This window comes from Maylandia zebra, linkage group LG14 (assembly GCF_041146795.1).
Source record: "Maylandia zebra isolate NMK-2024a linkage group LG14, Mzebra_GT3a, whole genome shotgun sequence".
In the NCBI taxonomy this organism is placed as follows: Eukaryota; Metazoa; Chordata; class Actinopteri; order Cichliformes; family Cichlidae; genus Maylandia; species Maylandia zebra.
The window spans coordinates 1,208,511-1,229,008 of record NC_135180.1 but is presented as its reverse complement, the minus strand read 5'-3'; the positions used below and the strand labels follow the sequence as shown (position 1 = coordinate 1,229,008).

Genomic DNA, 20,498 nt, shown 5'->3' with positions numbered 1-20,498 from the left:
GCCTTGATGGAAAGAACAGAGTGACGCCAAATGTGGAAGCTGGAATAAAACATGTTTACTGCACAGGTGTTGTGACATCACACTCACTCCAGCCAAACACAAAGAAGTGCTGGTGTGGAAGCTGCATGCAAAGACTGTACATGTGTACTGTGTATAAGTGCATGTTCCAAGATTAGAATGTAATGGACTGCCATATTAAGTCTTATTTTACTGATTTAGGATCCAAATAAACATTTATTTTAAAGCATTTTTGTTTCTTTGAAATTTGCAGATTGCAGCAGAAACTGATTCACATACAAAGTATAACATGACCCCATAGAGACGCAGTCGTGTCCTGTTCCTGCCTCGAAGGTTAAAATAAGATTTAGCCAGTCTGACCTTTATTAAACCTTCAAGAAGAGCATTAATAAAGCTTCATATAAGCACACGCTGTCTGCTCCTACAGCAGAGCCCACGGCTCTCTGTACAGCCGCAGCGTTGCAGGGACAGCCTGGTCGCAATGACACTAAAACACTAGGTGGGGCATGGAAATGGTTTTCAAACAGGGGTTAGTGTGTGCTGCTGATGATAGTGTAAGAGAAAAGGCAGCATGTGCACACACTGGAAGTAAACATGTTTAAGAGATCAGCCACACAAAGGACGCAAATGAGAAAGAATGAACGAGAGCTCAGACAGCTGTATTCCATAAGACTTGATCAAGTCATGGCTGTGTTGTTAAAACATGTTTGTAGCGTAAATTTGTTCCACGGTTACTCAGGAACAGCCCAATCAATGCACAAAGACAAAGCTAGAATCAATGAACACAAACACTTTTGAATCAATGAAATATTGTCAAAATGATATTTACAGAGAACACACTGATTTCGTTTGTTAAACACGCAGCCAGGACCAGTGTTTCGGTCTTCCTGAGCGTCCCGGCCCACAGTCATATTCACTTGCTCCAGAGCAGGGCGACAGCTTTGCATATGCCCACGTCGTTGTAGTTGAAGTAGCAAAGACCAGTGAAGGTGATCGTGGACAGGAGGAAGAGAGCCGCGTTGGCCATCTTGATCTTTGCGTCCCCGTGAACGTAGTCTGTCAACACCTGCCCGAGACCCCTGCAACAACACAGGCAGAGGAAAAGATGAGCAGCCAGTGAAGACAGAAGGCCTCCCTTTGCTTCAGCAGGGTTACACTGAAGCGCTCTAAATGACTGCACAGCACACATGGAAAATGTGCAACCAGTGTTTCTAAACTTGACCATGACAGTAATGCATCAACTACTGCCCCATAAACGTGCTGACGTTTCCACGCACGACGCAACATCTGAATGAACTGTGTGCACACGTAATGACAGCCAGGAGCCTCAGCCGTCACGTGCACAGAGTTCTCGCTCTGCAGCCTGACACACTAATACTGGAGATTCCAGCTGGGACTAAAGTAGGGCTGCTCAATTAATCGAATTTTAATCTCGATTACGATCTGGGCTTTCAACGATCGTTAAAAATGACTGAGCCGATTATTAGCCCCTCCCTCGTGCTTTACTCTGGCGCTGCTCCGTGTGGCAAATCGAGCGCACCTGCATTTTGAACACGTGTCACAACAATTAAGAGGACCCGAGGGAAGCTCGGAAAGCTAAGCAGAAGTTATTAGGAGAGGAGAGTGACTGCCGTTGGTTGAACAGAGAGGTAAAAAAACTTCAGTGGTGTGGAAACATTGTGGGTTCAGTCAGACGTGGATCAAGTAGACACAGTGTGTAAACTTTGCTACAGTAGCTGCACCACAGAGCAACACTGCAAAGTTCACTAAACACAGACGTTTACATTTTTCATTGATTTCTTATATTGCAAACATTTGCACTGTTATCAGTATTTGCACTATTTTATATTATTTTTTAAAGTCATTATTCAACACATTGTTATTGTTAAATAAATATCGTCAAATAATCGAGATCTCAATGTCAGTGAAAATAATCGTGATCATCATTTTTGCCATAATCGAGCCGCCCTAGACTAAAATGCTGCTGCAGTTGTCCAAACCTTTAATTTTTTTAAAGAGATTTGAGATCCACGTTATAAAATATGATTTCTGAGCTGCAAAATCTTCATCCAGTGACAGTCACAGTAACAGCTCGTCTTATGTTTGAGCCATTCAGTCTCTAATTAACCAAGCTAGCTAAGCATAAGTGTCTCCAATTTGCATAAAACAACTTATATTTTCTGTTGTAATACTTATGTGACCTCCAGGGTAAGTATACCATTTAAATGTACGTTGATAAAAACCTGCATGATGGTCAATAAACAGAGAAACATTGTTCGTGTCAATCATACACAATCACTGTACCTAATAAACCAGCTCTGTATTGAGAGCTGAATGAGGAAATATTGTTTCTCTGTCTCAGTCATAAATGCAGCCTGGACAGTGTCCTGGTATTGTGACAGACTGGCGAGAGCTTATATAGCTTTCAGGAAGTGAAAGCTCTAAAAAAAGACAGCTTAGCGTTACTGTTCAAATAAAACACAGGCGTCAGGAATATTTTACCTGAGGCTTGCGAATATTTGCAATAACATTTTAGAAACAAGTGAAACCAGGGATCAGCTGACTGCTAGTCTTACCAGTGTCCGTGAAGGGTCAGGGCAGCAGCCAGAGAGTAATCGATGACAGGACCAGGGTTGAAATAAGCGACAGGGCCCATGGCCAGCAGCAGCACGCTCAGCATTCGCTCTGCCGTCCAGTGCAGAGAGGCCGCTTTGGAGGTGGAACTCGCTGTGAAGCAAGATAAACTGCAGATCATCAGAAGGCCGAACAATGTGAAGCTCTGAGCAGACTTCAATCTGACTCAGTCACATGCATCTCAAATTCTACACATGCCACTGGAAAGACCGGGTCTCCTGCATATTAGGTTTGGCTACTTCACTGAGCCGCTTGTGTCTTTACTGAACATCTTTCTGCGATTATTTTTTCAGTTTTTTGTATCTAATGTTGCACAAATTGTAGATAACAAGTATGGTCAGTAATCCATCAGCATCATTGGCAAGCAGTGAACTTGGCACCAATCTGAGGGTGACAACGTCTGCAGCTCTGCTCTCACGTTCAGTTTGTTTAAGCTGCACAAACCAGACGTGGAGCTGTGACACTGTCCTTGTATCGGCATCCAAGTAAATGCAGTTTTAAATGATGATTTTATGGTTAAAAATAATAAAGTCATCATTAATGCTCAAAAGCCTCTAATGTGGCTGAAGCGGGCATATTTCTCTTATCTCTCTCAGCAGGACAGGAAAACTGATTGTTTCTTCACTATAACAAAGACTGGAAACCTTTCTGTTATAATAAGGTAAGCTGGAAATCCACATTGTTACAACCGATGTAGAATTTAAGGGCGATACAATTTAAACACCTGAAATTGTGATATATTGGCCAAGGATTTATTTTCTTTATCTTGCTTTGCACGTATTAAGTGCCTTTGTTGAAAGACTCACGGTTGGTGTTACGCAGCGTTACAAATGTGAAACTGATCAGATATAAGGACTGGAGAGACAAAAGAGCCAAAGAAAAACTCTGACAAAAAGAAGGAGGACTATCACTCACTAAAGTAAGAAAAGGTGAATCATATTCTGGCTCAATATGAACGTATTTTTACATTTGAGCAAAAACAGAAAGAAGGCTCCTTCATTCTGGACCCACATCGTGGGTAAACCACATGACCTCCAAACAGGCCAAAATGTCACCGCCTGTGTTCATGTGGAAAAAAACGCTGTGTGCACACGTGAGGGCGAAACCATGAAGATCCAAAACAGGAACCAAAGCGATCCTGCTCCACTTCAGACACCTGTACCTGCTGAGCGGTTGCCAGGTTCGTGACCCTGACCAAGCCCGACTGTGACCACGATCGCATCAGGGTTGTTCCAGGCTCAGTGATGACTGCGTGTGACACAATCGGCCTGCAATGGCTCCTCCTTTCGCCCTCGGGGTGTAGCGCTCCATTCTGCTTCTCTCTCGCCCTCCATTAAGATTATAGTTAATGCAAAACATGTCTGAACTAGCCATTTTCTGCTCTTGGAAAGCTAACCAGCTCCTCAGATGCCAGGACCGCCCCACTGGACCTCCACTGGTGTTGAAATGTAATGTGTGTCACACACGCTACACTTACGTTGAGTCAAAAGTAGAACATGTGCAGCTTAGAAAGCTTATGTTGATTTAAGTGTGTCAGAGCTGATGACTGCCACAGAGGTTTCTGAGGTTGTGGTATTTAAATAATCTACGTGCACCTCTCGTTCTGTACAACACCTGCACACAGGGCGCTACGTCAACACTGACCCTTCAGATTCTGTGACGAATGAATCCTCGCCGTCAGCAGGTTCGGCTGCTCCAGGTGTTTGTGGGGTACAGCCAGCGGCCTGACCAGCAACGCGCTTTGATAGAACAGAGCTGAGGAGAGAAAACACAAAGTCACAAACACATCTGGCTGCTTTACTTTTCCTTTCCTCATAATGTTGTGTATGTTTTGTGTGTGTTCAGTTTCTAAATTTAAAAAAGGTACTTTCTGGATTTGCACAATGCTGAATTTCACCACAAGGGGGCGGGGTTTCACCAGGCAGTGTGTTGACATGTTTTCAAGTGTATGACGTCGCTCCTTTAACCTAATTATTTTTAAACTCCCATCTTTTCCAAGAAGCTTTGCCTTTACTCAAACTTCCAACCTGTTTATTTCCTGAACAGTCCCACATTTGTAAACAAAACGCAGTTGTGGGTCGCGGTCATGAAAAACCTGCCTAATCTTCTCTGCTAACTCCAAACAGCTTATTCTGCTGCCCTATGTGACTGGAGATCGGCTGTTAGCAGTTTGTTCTTGATGGTGTGGGTAGAGAGCCAACAGGCAAACCGTCCTGCAAACCTTTCACAGACTGCCTACGTTTCCAAGGCTGCGTTCACACTGCAGGCGAAAGCGCATCAAATCCGACTTTTGTGACCCTCTGCGACCATCTATCCGATCATGGTCTGACAGTGTGAACGGCACAAATCCGATATTTTCAAATCCGACCTGGGTCACTTTGGTATGTGGTGCTGAATCCAATACATATCTGATGTTTTAGAAAGCGGCTGCTGTTTGATGGTCACGTCGCATTAAATCCGTCTTTTACGTCACTGACACAAGACAGACGCCGATTATCAGCGACGGAGAAGACATCGCGAACGCTTCCTGGCCATCCAGTGAAACTGTTGGGAAGACAACGTTGGAGAAACGTGAACATTTTTTTGTACTGTATTTTTTTGTACTGGTGGCGATCGTGGCTCAAGAGTTGGGAGTTCGCCTTGTAATCGGAAGGTTGCTGGTTCGAGCCCCGGCTTGGACAGACTTGGTCGTTGTGTCCTTGGGCAAGACACTTCACCCGTTGCCTACTGGTGGTGGTCAGAGCCAGTGTCCGGCAGCCTTGCCTCTGTCAGTGCGCCCCAGGGCAGCTGTGGCTACAATGTAGCTGCCATCACCAGTGTGTGAATGTGTGTGTGAATGGGTGGATGACTGGATATGTAAAGCACTTTGGTTAGGGACTAGTAAAGCGCTATATAAATACAGGCCATTTACCATTTACCATGTATAATCTGCAGATTCTGACAGAAATCTGCAGCTATCCTCTAAAACAGCAATAAGGATCATTATTAGGCCAAATGTAGATAACACAATAACTTTATAACTTAAAGCAAAATTGGGAAACGTAAAGTCCGAAACAAGTCTTTATATTAAGGCCATCAGTCACACAACACTGTTGCTCTGGGTCTAAACAGAGCACGTTGTGTGTGACGTCTTCTTTTGCGCATGCGGCCGCTTTGAGCGTTCACACTAGAGCGCGTTTGCTGTCACGTTTTATCTGTAGTGTGAACGAGCAGACAAAAAAAAAAAAAAAATCGCATTTGATCAAAAAAAATCGGAATTGAGCTTTAAGACCTGCAGAGTGAACGTAGCCTAAGTGGTACGGTGTGAGGAAACTCTTTTTGTGGTGTCGTCGTCTAATTAGGACACCCCCTAGATACTAACCCCGTGTTTGCCTACTGGTGGTGGTCAGAGGGCCCGGTGGCGCCAGTGTCCGGCAGCCTCGCCTCTGTCAGTGCGCCCCAGGGCAGCTGTGGCTACAATGTAGCTGCCATCACCAGTGTGTGAATGTGTGTGTGACTGGATGTAGTGTAAAGCGCTTTGGGGTCCTATGGACTAGAAAAGCGCTATACAAATGCAGGCCATTTACCCCTGATAGATGGAACATGGCCTTCAATGGTACCAGGGCTCACTGCAGATAACACTGCATCTTAGTTTGCCCTATGGCATGGACCCTACACAGATCAGTTAAACGTGGTGTGGTTGGAGCAGAAACCAACTACAAGAGCAGTGTGCATGCTCGCAGGTGCTGCTAATCAGGCATCTGATTGTCATTGCATGGGTTCCTTGCTCAACAAAAAAATGTATTTTCCTTACAAATATGGTACTATTAAAGGTGAAATAACTGGTCTTCCAACATCTTCAATGCCAAGAAGCACTGTTACAAAGAAATAATGACCCAAACCAAATTTCCTTACTTTTGATGCCAAATGTATTTTTTAACCTCCGAGGACCTGGTGTCCACACGTGGACATCACATGTTCTCTTGTCTAGACCAAAATACTAAATTCTGCTCTACATGGGCCTGATATCCACTTACGAGGACATTATACTGCCACTCTTCTATTAAAATTTAAAACAAATGTCCTCATATGTGGATCTCATTTTTCTCATAAATAAAAAACAGCTATGACAGCTGGGATAGGCTCCAGTGCAGTGCTTCCTACATGTCCTCCATTTCAATACTGTACATTCTCCCAGAACACCACGAGTTTTAAACTGCGACACATCACACACAGTTAAGGTAAAATAATTAGTGGTGTCTTTACTCTAAGAGACTGTCCCCTTCAAGCTCCATGGAGCATTGGAGAATTTCCCTTTGTGCACAGCAGCACTGTGTTAATGATCTGCTATGTCACGTAGATCTGAACTGAAAAATATAAATGAATAAATGAGGAACTGAAAGAAAGCGTTGTGTTTTTAATTTAATTAAATAATAAATGCTTTTTTCCTGGCACAAAGGGGGATGACAACAACAGCACGAACAGACAGAAGAAAATATTGGCGTCGGTCTGGAAGTTCACTGGTGCTTCTGTATTAGCTCACAGTCAAGATCAAGCATTTTAAGATCTGCTTCACAACGAACACTAGCGGAATTTAATCAGATAGAATGAGCGTAATTATAACTATCACACACTGTATATAATTCTTTAAAACGTTTATATTTTCTTGTGTTTGTTATGAACACATGAAGGCTATGTAATAGTGCGATTACAGCTGGAAATCATCCACACAAACAGCCAAACGAGAGCAGCCTTACCCTAACGCAAACTTTACTGTGCTCTTTAAAACGTCAAAGGAAGGGAGCCGATTTCTATTTTACTTTTTTAAGAGGCCTGTCATTGACTACAAATCTTGCAATTCAGGTCTTTTGCCTCCTTTTTCCTTCGAAGTAATAATTCTCCAACTTCTGAATAATCTTTGGTGGACAGTGCTGAGCGATAACGCTAGCAAAGCGGCCTTTGGCACTACTCATACCTAGCTGGCGCTGGCCACTGACAGGTAGCAATAAAGCGGCTAATACTGACAGCAGGATGCTTCAGTGAAACCGTGATCTTGAAAAGTCTGCAGCTGGCGCCATTTGTTCGTCTACGGCCAACACTCGACTTCACTTCCGTCAAATCGGCCTGCTGTCGAACTGCGGCCCTAAAGTAAGCACACATGCTTAGAACAGTCATAAACCCCGGAGAGAAGCAGCGCTACTCACGTTTAATTCCTCTGCGGCACACAGAACTCAACCTGACGATGGCCGCCATGATGAACAACCAACCAAGGTCACGGCAGTAACCCGGATGTAATCCTGTCGACGTGGCGTCACAAAGATTGTGGGTGTTCGAGATGATCACCTAATTATTATGTATTTTAAATAAATACCAATAACTAATAATAGTATTATATGGTGTGCTATGTGGACTACAACATTTGTTTCATTCCTATTAAGTGTCTGTTTTTAGAAGGTGGTCAACTGTGGCTGTACAAAACAACACAAGAAATAAATGAATCTAAAATAATTAATACGTTTTATTTATATTATGGTTTTATATGTTTACAGATATTTTCTTTTTTTATTAAGCTTTATATTTTGTGTTTTTGGTTTTTAAACTATGGACATAAAGTTTGACAATAAATATCGACTGATCGAATTGCAGCAAATGATATAAAAATGTATGGGAAGCAATAAATCACTAATTGTTTTTCTTAATTAATTTCTTAATTATTGTAGAACCATCTGCAGTACCTCTTCAATGTCAACCTTTTATTTTGTTAAAACAATGATTGCTGACTGACTGTTTTAGTCTTCCATACTCGTGGAACATCATACAATTAGAAAACTAAATGCCACCAGAGTCCTCTGAGAAATGTCTGCAGAGACACAGGCATGTTTGTGATCAGGTAAAGAAGACATAAATGTGTTTTTACTGCGCTGACTCCACCACTACAATTCATTCATACACACTTTCATAATTAAGAGGTAAATTAACAGCACCAGTGTTTTGTTTGTTGTTATTTTATTTTCTGACTTCTTTATGTGAAAATAAACTGTGAGTTCTCTGTAATCCTCATTCCTTCTATAAAACACGTCTCTACAGCTGGATGTGAAACATGCGTCTGTACGCTAATAACCGTACCGGTCGGTGTTTGGGGGGTTGCTGCTCAACATGAAACATCTTTGCACGCGTCCTTTGTTGCGTCGCATTTAGCGCGTCAAACAACGCAAACAGAAAGCGCCGCCGTCTGCAGGGCACCGTGTGATTAGCGCTGTTTCCCAAACCGCGCCGGTGGAAGAGAAGGTCACCTCTGTGCTTGAGCAGTGCTCGGAGCTCCTGTGCAGCCGACGGGCAGAAGACATGGACGGCTTTGATAACTTGAGCGCGTCGGAGAAGGCAGAGGCGACGCAGCTGCAGCGCATGATCGCTGTCGAGCAGCAGAAAGCGCAGTTCCAGGCTCAGGTCTGTAAGAGGACGGGGGCTGACTGTCCTCCGACAGATGTAGTTCATTGCACGACGTGATCTGACGTCTTACACGTGCTTAGTTGACCGTTAATGTCTCTGTACAAGAGACCAGTTTGTATTAGAACTGGACATCACACAGCTGGAAGAACATCTGCTTCTTGTCCAGGTGTTTCCGCGTTGAAGAACATAGAGTTAATATATCCTCTAGATCCGCATGCTGAGCTTTGTTAACCGTGGATTCAAAGCTCGGCGTAATCCAGTCAGTACTGTGTGTGGTTACATTGCAGCTTTAAAGATGATCATTAATCGTTTATTTGACCTTTGGTATCGCTGGGATAATTGGTGGATGTCCGAAATATGGAGCAGGTTAGCTGAATCACTAAACAGCAGATGTATAAGAAAATATGATGGATGTGGCTGTGGACAAATTTATTAAGGGGCGCTTCACAGCGAGCCGTGCTCTATAAGTGATAGACAGACCGAGTCAGTGAAGGAATTGGTAACCATCGTTGTGTGGAGAGCAGTGCACGTTAGTTGCTCCGTAGACAAGCATCCAGTGTGGCAGCTGGTAACCTTTCCCCCTCTCATTCTAAATAAACATTCATAGAAGCAGCTCTCACAACCATAACAGGCAGAAGACGTGTGTTTTTAACTCCATGCACATCAGTTCTGTGATTGATTTAAATAGTTTCCTGTACACACAGAAACATGCTGTCTTCTAGAGTCCGGCATGAATCTTGGTTACATGTGTTCAGTAATCAGATTTCAACATTAACTGGCATCAGCCGCGATGCTTCGACATTCTATAAATAACACTGAGCTGAATCAGTTCCCGTCTGTGTCCTGTGGTTTGCAGGTGCACAGTTTCACCGACGTCTGCTGGGATAAATGTGTGGACACTCCGGGCTCAAAGCTGGACTACAGGACAGAGACGTGCCTGGTGAGCTGCGTGGAGCGATTCATTGACACCACCCTCAGCATCACCAACCGCTTCACACAGATGGTGCAGAAAGGCACTCAGTGATAACGCACCGCAGTCAGACTGTATTATGTTTTTTTTATTCCTAACTTGATGGGAGATGACACGAAGAAGACTTTGTGTACGTGGGTATAACAGCTGGCGTTTGAGAGATGATGAGGAACTCTTATGGGGGGAGGGGTGCAGTCATATGATCAAACTGGAGGAAGGAAGGGAGAGGAAATCTGCAAGCCTGGAGAAGTCTGGTAATAATAAATCTTAAATGTTTCACCTGAAGAAACAATGTTGCCTGATGTTTTTTCCCTTTCATCCATCTGAAACTTCAAGATTATTATTTACTTTCCTAAACGACATCTATAGAGCTGAAAGCAAAGGCTGGGCAGCTCCTCGCTTGGCACCTTCTGCTTTCTCTTGAAAGCAGAAGGTGCTTCTGCGTAATGTTCTGATCAATAGTAGACGAGGAAAATGATAGAGAATTATAATTGTTATTCTGTCAGTGCATATCGCAGAGGAGTCTGAGTCCACTCAGTCTGCTTTAAATACTTGATTTCAGGACATTTCTCTACTCCTAGAGTTTTATGTCAAAAAGAGAGGCTATCAATAATCATTTCAGCACTCGAAAAGCTCCACTCAGGTGAAAATCTAATGCCATTAGAAGGGAGGTGGGCTTAGAGGAGCAGTCTGGAGTTAGGAAGAATTCAAACACTGTCTTTTTTTTATCCAAACAGCTGCATAAATGTAATGGAGTTGTTCACTTAGAATCTAGCACCAAAAATTCAGTGTTTGCATTAATTATATGTTGAGTGACCTGCAGCTCCATGCACATGTTAAAAAGTAACTGCAAAGAGCTCATCACAGCAAACAGGCAAACTGTGCCGCTGCCAGGAGCTAGTCTGTTAGTGTTCCACCACATTAAATATGAACCAGCCGTTTTCCATGCTTACATCTTTTTACTTCGAGTCATACGCTGACAGGGAAAATCCAGAGATTTACTTTGTGGTTCAACATACGTGCAAAATGAAGTCATGAAGTACCGTGTAGATAAAATTAAATAAAACATAAATGAATGAATCACAGGGCTCTGTCCATTGTTCATCCACTTTTTCTGCAAACAAGTTTCAACGTAATGTAACATAGAAAGATTTCTGCACTTAATCCGACTGAAACTTGGTATTTAGACACAGGAGGAACTTTAAGAGCGAAGCGCTGCAAATCTGATCAAAGTGCCTGTAACAGACAAACCTTTTGTCTATCAATTAATAGATGCACATCAACAGTACATTCGTAACAGAAAATAAACATCACACTGGAGTGACTACTACTACTAATACTACTGCCTGTTATCCGTCTCAGGGTACGGCCACCAAAGTTAGCTCTCCAGAGGCTTGGGGGTTCCAGGAGCACACAGCACTGAGCTGGAACAGTGTTCATGAAATCAGACGATAAAGGAGTGAACATGGAATAAACGTTTGCTGCATGAAACACTACAGTGTAAGACTGTTAACATTTTTAGCTGCCCTGAGTGCAGACTTGATGGACGTTTCGATCCATCCGTGAGGTGTGGCTGTGTGCTCCCCTGCAAAGTGTACCCGTCCCTCACTCTGGAACAGTTCTCTGGCATAGTGCCCCTGCTGGTAAGGTGTGAACAGGACAAAGGCTCCCAGACTGTAAGGATCCAAGCCCCACTTCTTCACCAGCCCCCCTGTCCACAAAGGCCTGATGTACTCTCCATGGATCTTCACCAAGTCCTCCAGGACCACAGCCATCAGCTCCCCATCATTCATGCCCTGGAAGAGGGCGGAGTCGTCAGAGCAGGTGTAGGATGCCAGCAGTGCACCTGCGGATGTCCCGGGGAAGCTGTGGCTGGGGTAGTAGATGAAGCGAGCGGGACGGTCTGTGATGCTCTTCCCTCCTCTGATGCCCTCTTTATCCCAGAAGCGCTCCTTGAAACTAAGCACCACCTTTGTGGAGCTGGTGTAGTGAACTGAGCGCAGGGCCTCCATCTTGTCCCCAGAGAGAGGGGGCTGAAAGTCAATGAACAGGGTGGCTTTGGCTGTGGCAGTGACCAGGGTGTAGTCCACCGTTAGGTTAGTCAGGGAGTTGTGCTGGTCCTGATAGGTGATGGTCACATTTCTACCACCTGTCTGGTTTATGAGCTTGACCTTGGAGTTGAGGAGGATGGTGGCATTTAAGACCTGATAGAAAGCTCTGGGCAGGTGTTCAAAGCCATCAGTCACCTCAAAGTACCTGAAAGAAATTCAAGAAAACATCCCTTAATACACAATACTCCGCTAAAGCTGAACTAATCATTTATTTTCTATAAATTTGAATTATGCCAATCAGCCATAACATTGTGACCATTATGTGCCCCTTTCACTGCCACGGAAGCTCTGACCCATCGAGGCCTGGACTCCCCCAGACCCCTAAGGTGTGCTGTGGCATCTGGCACCAAGTTAGCGACAGATCATTTGATCCTGTAAGTGGCGAGGTGTGGCCTCCGTGGAGTGTATAATAGTGTCCATGGTCTGCAACGATGCTCAGGTAGGTGCTACGTGTCAAAGTATCATCCACATGGATGGTAGGACCCAGGGTTTCCCAGCAGAACATCGCCCAAAGCATCACACTGCCTCTGCCGCCTCACCTTCTACCCACAATGCATCCTGGTGCCAGGTGTTGCCTGGGTAAGCGACACATGCACACCTGATGTAAAACGTGACTCACCAGACGAGGCCCCCTTCTTCCATTGCTCCGTGGTCCAGTTCTGATGCTGATCATTGGTGGTTTTGGTGGTGGGCAGTGGTCAGCTCGGGCACCCTGACTGGTCTGCAGCTACACAGCAACCAAACTCTGTCAATTCTGACACTTTTCTATCGCACTCAGCTTGAACCTCTTTCAGCTGTTTGCTCTTCGTCTGTTGGATCGGACCACATGGGCCAGTCTTTATTGCCCACATGCATCAGTGAGTCTTGACTGTCCACGGCCCTGTCGCTGGTTACTGTTGCTTGGAGATGCTCTGACCCAGCTGTTTTATCGTTAGGTTTTCCTGCTTCTAACGTCAACTTTGAGGACAAAATGTTTACTTGCTCCTTAATTTATCTCACCAACTAATAGGTGCCATGATGAGGAGAGAATCAGTGTTCTTCACTTCACCTGTCAGTGGTCACAGTGTTATAAGTAATAAGAAAAATTACACATATAATCACCTGTATTTATATAGCGCTTTCCTAGTCCCTAAGGACCCCAAAGCGCTTTACACATCCAGTCATCCACACACTGGTGATGGCAGCTACGTTGTAGCCACAGCCACCCTGGGGCGCACTGACAGAGGCGAGGCTGCCGGACACTGGCGCCACCGGGCCCTCTGACCACCACCAGTAGGCAACGGGTGAAGTGTCTTGCCCAAGGACACAACGAGCGAGACTGTCCAAGCCGGGGCTCGAACCGGCAACCTTCCGATTACAAGGCGACCTCCCAACTCTTGAGCCACGATCGCCCCATATAACATATACAGTAATGACGAAACAAAGGAGAAGTGCCACATGAATCTGTTCCCTCAGCTCTACAAAGTGTTTAAATCAACTATTTTGCCCTTTTGGAGTACAGTCTAACAATGGTGGCACTAGAAGGTATGGAAGACCAACCACTCAGAATCAGAAGCATATCTTAGCTGCTGTCCCTCTTCCCTGGCTTCTTAACATCCCACTGTGACATATGAATATTTCTTACTCAACGTTGTCACTGATGTCTGTCTGCATGTACATCATCTCGATCAGTGATGTGTAGAAGAGGCTGTTTTCATTCAGGATGTCCCCAATCATCCTCAGGGCTCCACGGCTCAGATTGCCCTCCTTCACCAGATACTCCTGTGAGGACATTTCCCCCCAACAGATTACAGCTGTGATCGGTATGACATCGAGTGTCAAGGTAATTAAACCTTTACCTTCACTGTGTAGGAGTCATATTTATCCAATGTGGCACTACAGCCGATTGCCTTCACATCATCTCTCACCTGTGTGAAAATCACAATATTTACAAGACAAGATTCACACTGACATGTGCAACAAAGCAGCACATGAACAAACCTTCCACAGCGCCTGGCTGAAGAGCTGAGCGGCCGTTTTCCCCCTCTCCCTGTCAGACAAGCTGTAGTTGAGCACGCTGGGGTTGTTTTCAACTGTATAGGTTTTATGTAGCTCTCCATTTACCAAGTAGTAGGTGTTGATGTCATCTTGGATGAAGCGGTTCATAGGTATTTGTAATTTGGACGCAAAAGAAAGCAAAATCCTGTGACATAAGCACATTAGTTATCCTGTGTGAATATATACGGTATTTTAACCATTTAGCTAGAAGATCTTTAGTGTTTTGTTAGACTCTTCCTAGTTACTTAGAGGCTCAAATCTTACAAGTACTGAAAACTCTACAGGCTAGTACATTTCTTCTGGCATCATTCAGTTCTTACTTCCAACAGGATATTTTCCTTGATTAAATGAGGGGGTGTCTATTTGCCATGTGCGTCTCTTTACTCACTTATGAAAGCTTGGGATCCTCATGGCCCCCAGTTCTGCATACCAGCCCTCTCTTCTGTTCCTGAAGGTCTCCACACGTCCTCCGATACGATTACTGGCCTCGATTATGGTCACCTTTGATGTCCAAGGGGACACACAGCCATGACACTCAGTTTGAAAAGCATATGCACTTTTAGCACCAACAGTAATGACTCAGAAAATTACTCCCAGAGAGAGTGTAGTTTAAATATTTTTTCCCTGACTGTAAATTACCTTATGTCCAGCATCTTCTAGAAACTTGGCAGCCGTCAGTCCAGCGATGCCCCCGCCGACGATTGCTACGTGTCGAGGCGTCTTTGTAGCAGGAAGACCTTTCTTCACGATGTCAAGAAGCTCGCTGTAGTCTGTGTCTTGGAGGCATTCAAACAGGGGATCTCCTATTATCCCATTCACAGTGAGCACCACAGCCGCTACCAGAACCAGAGGAACTGATGGTGACAGAAAAGATGTTAACTCAGCCGATGAAGTCAAACTGTGGCTCATAAAAAAATCCCCCAAGGGGTTGCCAAGTAACCACAAAGTCCCAGTTTCCTTCCTTTACTGCTAACTTTATAAATAGAGGAGAAATGACGAGAAGATACCGGATTTTCCCAGTTAGTGTTTTTTATGAGAGTGACTTTGCAGCAGCTTGTTTTGTACTCACAGAGTTTGCACAGTGCCATGTGAGACGTCATCTCGACGATGGAACTCCACAGTCTGGGCTTTTTTTTCACACCGTGAGAGGAAATGGAAACCTAACGGACACAAGCTCTAAATTAAGTTGGCGAGGCTCAGGCAGAACAGTTACGAACAAAGAAAAGCCTAAAATTGTCTTTTTTAAAATATGCTGGAAACAATATACAACACATTAAATCTCCCAAAAGCACCAGTAGTGATTTCAGTTAATAAATCCAGAGTGAAAGCAGTGCAGGCCGTGTTTCACTCACCTCTGTCAAAGGTAGTGTCTCGTAAGTTGTCATGAGCCTGTTCATGGCTGAGGAGGAATGACCCACAGACCCTCACAGAGCTAACCTATCAACCCTGTGACTCACCGTATGAAATAAGGCTTTCTGAAAAACCCGGACGCATGGCATGTGTGAAATTGCACACAAGGTCATTTTAATGAGCGACTGTGTGGCTCCCTCCGGTCTTTCAGAAATATTTTCCCACACTGGCTCCAGAGTCAACCACACTGAACAAATCAGATTAGTGAGGTTATACTAGTCATCAGCATACCTCGTTTTACTCCGTCTTCACTCGTTTTCATATCTGACCTGAAAAGGCTCATTTAGTGGTGGCCAAAAAAATGCCCCAGTCAGACCTAAAGCTGCATTACATTACATTCATAATCTAAGGAGCTTGGAAAGAAAGGCGTCTGGACTTCTTTAAGTTGCTTGAAAAGCAAAAGTGAAGACTACGATGACCTGGATGACTGAGAACCTTCACAGACATTGCACTCATAACAACATATGTACTTTTATTAAATTTACTATAACTGTCTATACAGTAAAGACCACAGGATGTGCAAACACTCACCTCTCAGCTCCTTCTGTGTCCGGGACATAATAGCACATGGAAGGCAGTTATATGATGTGGAAACTGAAACCAAAGTGGCAAGTGTTAAGTTTCATTTTCCGACTTTCATGTCCTCAGTTTTCATTTCTATATTTTTGTTTTCTTTTTTCTTTTTATGTGATGAGAAAGAAATTATTTTACCTCTCATCACAGCTTTCCCTGCTTCCCATAGAACAGAAGCTGATGTTTCGGGAGTGTCATTATAGTCCAAATATGAAGTCCACTCTTTTTTAAAATATTTAATAAAGTCTTCATCTTTAAGTAGTGATATATTAAATCTCCAGTTTTTTCTTGGCGTAGTATTATTCTTGTGCATTAGTGTTAAAGATACAGGAGCATGATCGCTGACAGCTATAGGATGAATCTCAGTGTCTGAAATGTCGTTCAGCAGTGAGCTGCTGACCAAAAAATAATCCAGACGAGAGTAGGAGTGATGGACATGTGAGAAAAAAGTATATTCCTTACTGGTGGGGTGAAGGGAGCGCCATGCATCGCAAAGACCAAAGTCGCTCATATACTGTTTGATTATATTTGTGGACTGCCAATTACGCTGAGTTCCCGCTGTATTGAGCCTATCCATGTCTTCATTTAGTCCAAGGTTGAGGTCGCCTCCAAGAACAAGTGTGCCATCTAAGTGTTCAGAGAGTGCACTGAAAAAACGTTTTCATTTCTGAAATGAAAGAAGGGAATCTGACACTCCCCAGATAATTTTATAAACAAAGGAAATAACCGAGGAAGTATTTAATTACCTGTGGTATTTAAAGAAAAATGTCTGTATCCAGCGTAAAAGCTGGATTTTACAGCAAGAAAATCAGTAAACACTGATTTTTATAGCTCAGCTCACACTCACGGGTTGTGAATTTAACAGTATCTACATTGATGTATAGCTGAGCACAGCATTGTTCTAAGTCATGGGTCAGTGTATGGAAAAACTCCAAGGCTGATGAACTAATGAGGCTTTGGGAGTTAAGTCAGCCATGTTCATGTATGATGTGAAAGGTACAGCTCAGCCTGCACCCTGAGGAGAAGCTCAGCTCAATAAATCTACTCAATATGTTTGGGGGAAAGTACCACACAAGCTCAGAGAGTTCGTTCTTTTCATGCTCCTTTGAACTGAACTAAAATTCAGCTGCTGTTGATTTAAAGAAATACTTCAGATGAACCTGCTCTCTTTCTTTTTAACATTTTGAGATTGTTTCCAAGTCATGTGAAGAAAAGAACATTTTAATCGTGAGTGGTGAGGTATTCATCAGCACTTCTTCTGCTCACGAATTAACTTCCTGTGTTTGGATTCTGTGGTCCCGGCAGTGTATTTTAAAGACTGAGAGTAAGTCGTTTAAAAAAAAATCTCAGTATAGTTTTGGGAGGATGAACCAGTTTGAATAAAGAACACACATCGTGTCGGGAAAAGTTAAACCATCGTGAAGAGATCTGAATGGGATGAACTGGGAAACGACTGGAGCCAAACTGGATCTGAGCTTGATGAAATCTGAATCCACGATTCTTATCTGGACTGTGACCAGGACACAGTAGGCTATACCGAGACATTAGACATCCGTCGTGGATCCACTGAGACTCCTTTGGTGATTTTTCAGTAGACCGTATCTATCAAATTTAATGACTGAATCTGTGAACAGATTTCAACATGTAATGTTCAGACCACAGACTGTTTGCAGGCTCACTTTAACATGGATTTAACTCAGTTTTCGAGTCCTTTCAGCCTCATCCTGACTCAGATATTCACATCAGCTTCAAGATTCAACTGTGACAGCCCTCCAGTCAATGTGACCGACCACAGTGAATGAGTGAATAAATAAATGACTGAATATCAGAAACTTTACAGAGTACAGATATTTAAAAAAAAAAAAAAGTTGTAATATATCCACGGGTTAGTGCTTCCATAATATTTTATTCACGGTTGCTGTTCAGAAACACGCACACGCAACAACAACAACAACAACAACAACAACATGATAGGACCCAGTACAGATTTTAAGTCGACGGGGCACGATTGTGCGTCCGGCATCCCTGCACTGCACCGCAGACCACGCCCCGTCACGTAAAGTAAACGTTTTCAGTGCAAGCAAACTGGCTGACAGACTGACAGCATCGCACAGAGTTAGAAAGATGGAGACTTCAGATTATATTGTGACCTGATGATAAATCCATTATGCAAGTTGATGAGTGAATGAGTGTAAAGTGTGTACACAAAATAGCAAACTAATATTTAATTTGTAAAAATGCAAATTACAGACTGATTTCCAATGTCTCCATGTGTTTTTTTATGTGTAATGTCTTTACTTATATTGGTGAATAGACTTTAGTGAACAGGACTTACAAAGAGGGATTTTTAACTGGATAAATCAAAGATATATAAAAGTCGCTTTGCCATAAACTGATTGCGTTGCGACAGGAATGCTGTCTGTGTCTCACGATGACTTGATATCATTCGTGAGGGATACATTTGAAATACATTTCACATATTATAGGCCAACAAGCCATTTACAGCAGTTTGAATACGGGCAATCACTTTTTGGCAAATACCGGAAGTCGGTTGCCTCCGAAGCCTTAGAGCCTGCCCCAATCGATACGTCATAGCTCGCAATACAGGAAGTAAACAAACCAGACCGAGGAGTTGACGCCGAGAAGCTCACGAGACCTCTCGTTGAGTGCTGGACGGCTCGTGCAGGGTGCATGTCTGTCTGAGCTCGCGCTGTAGCTTGTTGTATGCGTTTATGAGCAGGCGTCGCGCGCTCCTGGAGTGACGTGTCTTTGGTTCAGCACTGTAAGGTTGGTATGTGCGTGCTGCAGCTCAGACAAATACAGCGCTTCTCTTCATTTCAGCATCTTTACAAAGAAGCAGCGATGCCGCTCATGTTTCCAGCTACCTCTCTGCTGCTGTTACTGGCGTAGGAAGCAGCTAAAGGGCAGACATTAATCTTGACATCTTGCTTAGCTGCTGTCTCAGCCTGTCGGACGTACACCGTCATGAAACATCTGAGCGGAGTTCGGGCTCCGCACGACAGTTAATGCCTTTGGGCTAACGCTAGTACCACCGCAGCATAGCTACACCGGGTTAGCTAGTGAAGCATGAAGCACGGCACAACCAGCGTTAGCTTGTAGCGTACACGCGCTGGCTCAGCAGATACGAGACACATCGTCCCTGAGGTCAGTGAAGCATTTTACAACACTTCTTCTGTTTGCTGGCAGTACGTGATAAGCAGCGTGGATGATATGTTTGTGTTACACATTCATCCCCTTTACTTCAACTTACCCCACTCTGCTTGCACTCAGCTTCCCGTCCTGTTTCCGATGTGCCACTCAGGTGTTATCGTTTTGGTTCTTTAAGGAGTGATGGTACCCGGCACGCCTGATCTTCACTTCTCCAGTTGAGGCCAGTGAGAAAGCAAACCCTGCAGCATCATGGCTGAGGTGTGGGGACAGAGGAGCTTGCTGGGCGTCGGTGTGGTGTTGGCCTGGCTGGTGCTGTTCCACCTGCTGGTCAACATCTGGCTGCTGTGTGTCTTCACCAGCCTGCTCTTGGTGCTCTGGGGCTGGCTCGGCTCGCAGACTGTTCTTGAGTCCAACAGTGTGATTCACCTGGAGAGGTTTATCACCTGGGAGCAAGTAGGTCTATAATTAATGATGGTTTACAGCTTGATGTTTTACAATATATGGATGTGATTATAAACGGTTTGGGCTAAGTTAACCTTAGACTCCTAATTACTAATTTTCAGATTCCAAAGTCTGAGAAGGATGAAAATGATCTGGACCAGGAGATCCACAACACAGTGAAGAAAATCATCAGAGACTTTGTCACCTCCTGGTACTCCACTGTGTCCTCTGAGAGTGCTTTTGAAACAGAGATTGAAGAAGCCATGATCTCCATGGCCATGGGGCTGAAACTGCGAGCAAGAACAGCTGACAGGAAGGTACTGAGCTTTAAAGGAGCAGGGAGCTTTCACAAGGTCTAACAATGTGCTTGCAAGAATTTTCTGTAGTTAATGTGAAGGCCAGGCACGCTACAAGTACTTGAAGAACAAGTGTTTGTGTTAACCTGCCTACAGTTGTTGTTGCTATGGATGAGGAGAACTTGTAAATCTGCATTAAAATCTGTAAAGAGATTTCCAAAAGTCTGGGATGGTTAAAACCATCTATTAAAATAATGTATACAGGGTTGATACGTGTTAGTAAACAAGTCATTCTGGACTGTAGCTGGGTAAATATTAGGAAAGGTGTGACCCATTACCACAGGTCATGTGACTGTTGAGTTCTTTAACATCCTAGGACCTGCGTCCACATACGTGGACATCACATTT

General features: G+C 43.9%; 4 protein-coding genes across 7 annotated transcripts in view; 2 read left to right on the top strand and 2 right to left on the bottom strand.

Annotated features, from left to right (window-relative positions):
* Window positions 1–33: 33 nt before the first annotated feature.
* Window positions 34–7,958, bottom strand: sdhdb (succinate dehydrogenase complex, subunit D, integral membrane protein b). The gene is made up of 4 exons (XM_004537947.5): window positions 7,836–7,958; window positions 4,297–4,407; window positions 2,595–2,745; window positions 34–1,097 (listed from the first exon to the last, which is right to left on the bottom strand). Exons 1-4 carry the CDS (start codon window positions 7,882–7,884, stop codon window positions 932–934), a joined length of 477 nt encoding a protein of 158 aa, XP_004538004.1. The 5' UTR covers window positions 7,885–7,958; the 3' UTR covers window positions 34–931.
* An 853-nt stretch (window positions 7,959–8,811) lies between these two features.
* timm8b (translocase of inner mitochondrial membrane 8 homolog B (yeast)) lies at window positions 8,812–11,136 on the top strand. Its single transcript, XM_004537944.5, has 2 exons — window positions 8,812–9,078; window positions 9,938–11,136. The coding sequence occupies exons 1-2, from the start codon at window positions 8,977–8,979 to the stop codon at window positions 10,103–10,105; spliced, it is 270 nt and encodes an 89-aa protein (XP_004538001.1). The 5' UTR covers window positions 8,812–8,976; the 3' UTR covers window positions 10,106–11,136.
* Window positions 11,122–19,593, bottom strand: il4i1 (interleukin 4 induced 1). Of its 3 annotated transcripts, XM_004537946.6 has the most exons (9): window positions 19,454–19,593; window positions 16,141–16,203; window positions 15,269–15,359; window positions 14,839–15,053; window positions 14,588–14,700; window positions 14,143–14,344; window positions 14,001–14,069; window positions 13,787–13,923; window positions 11,122–12,307 (listed from the first exon to the last, which is right to left on the bottom strand). In XM_004537946.6, the coding sequence occupies exons 3-9, from the start codon at window positions 15,297–15,299 to the stop codon at window positions 11,545–11,547; spliced, it is 1,530 nt and encodes a 509-aa protein (XP_004538003.1). In that variant the 5' UTR covers window positions 15,300–15,359; window positions 16,141–16,203; window positions 19,454–19,593; the 3' UTR covers window positions 11,122–11,544. The 3 variants fall into 3 exon arrangements, with proteins under 3 accessions (XP_004538003.1, XP_076748192.1, XP_076748191.1); XM_076892077.1 differs by lacking the exon at window positions 16,141–16,203 and having other exon boundaries at window positions 19,454–19,584; XM_076892076.1 differs by lacking the exons at window positions 16,141–16,203; window positions 19,454–19,593 and adding an exon at window positions 15,552–16,120.
* A 9-nt stretch (window positions 19,594–19,602) lies between these two features.
* The window catches only part of snx19b (sorting nexin 19b), a 54,545-nt gene continuing 53,649 nt past the window's right edge, over window positions 19,603–20,498 (top strand). For both annotated transcript variants that reach the window (XM_014407729.4, XM_014407728.4), the window contains exons 1-2: window positions 19,603–19,806; window positions 19,917–20,111. In XM_014407729.4, coding sequence (XP_014263215.1) covers window positions 19,603–19,806; window positions 19,917–20,111 — 399 coding nt within the window. The remainder of the gene's footprint in view (window positions 19,807–19,916; window positions 20,112–20,498) is intronic.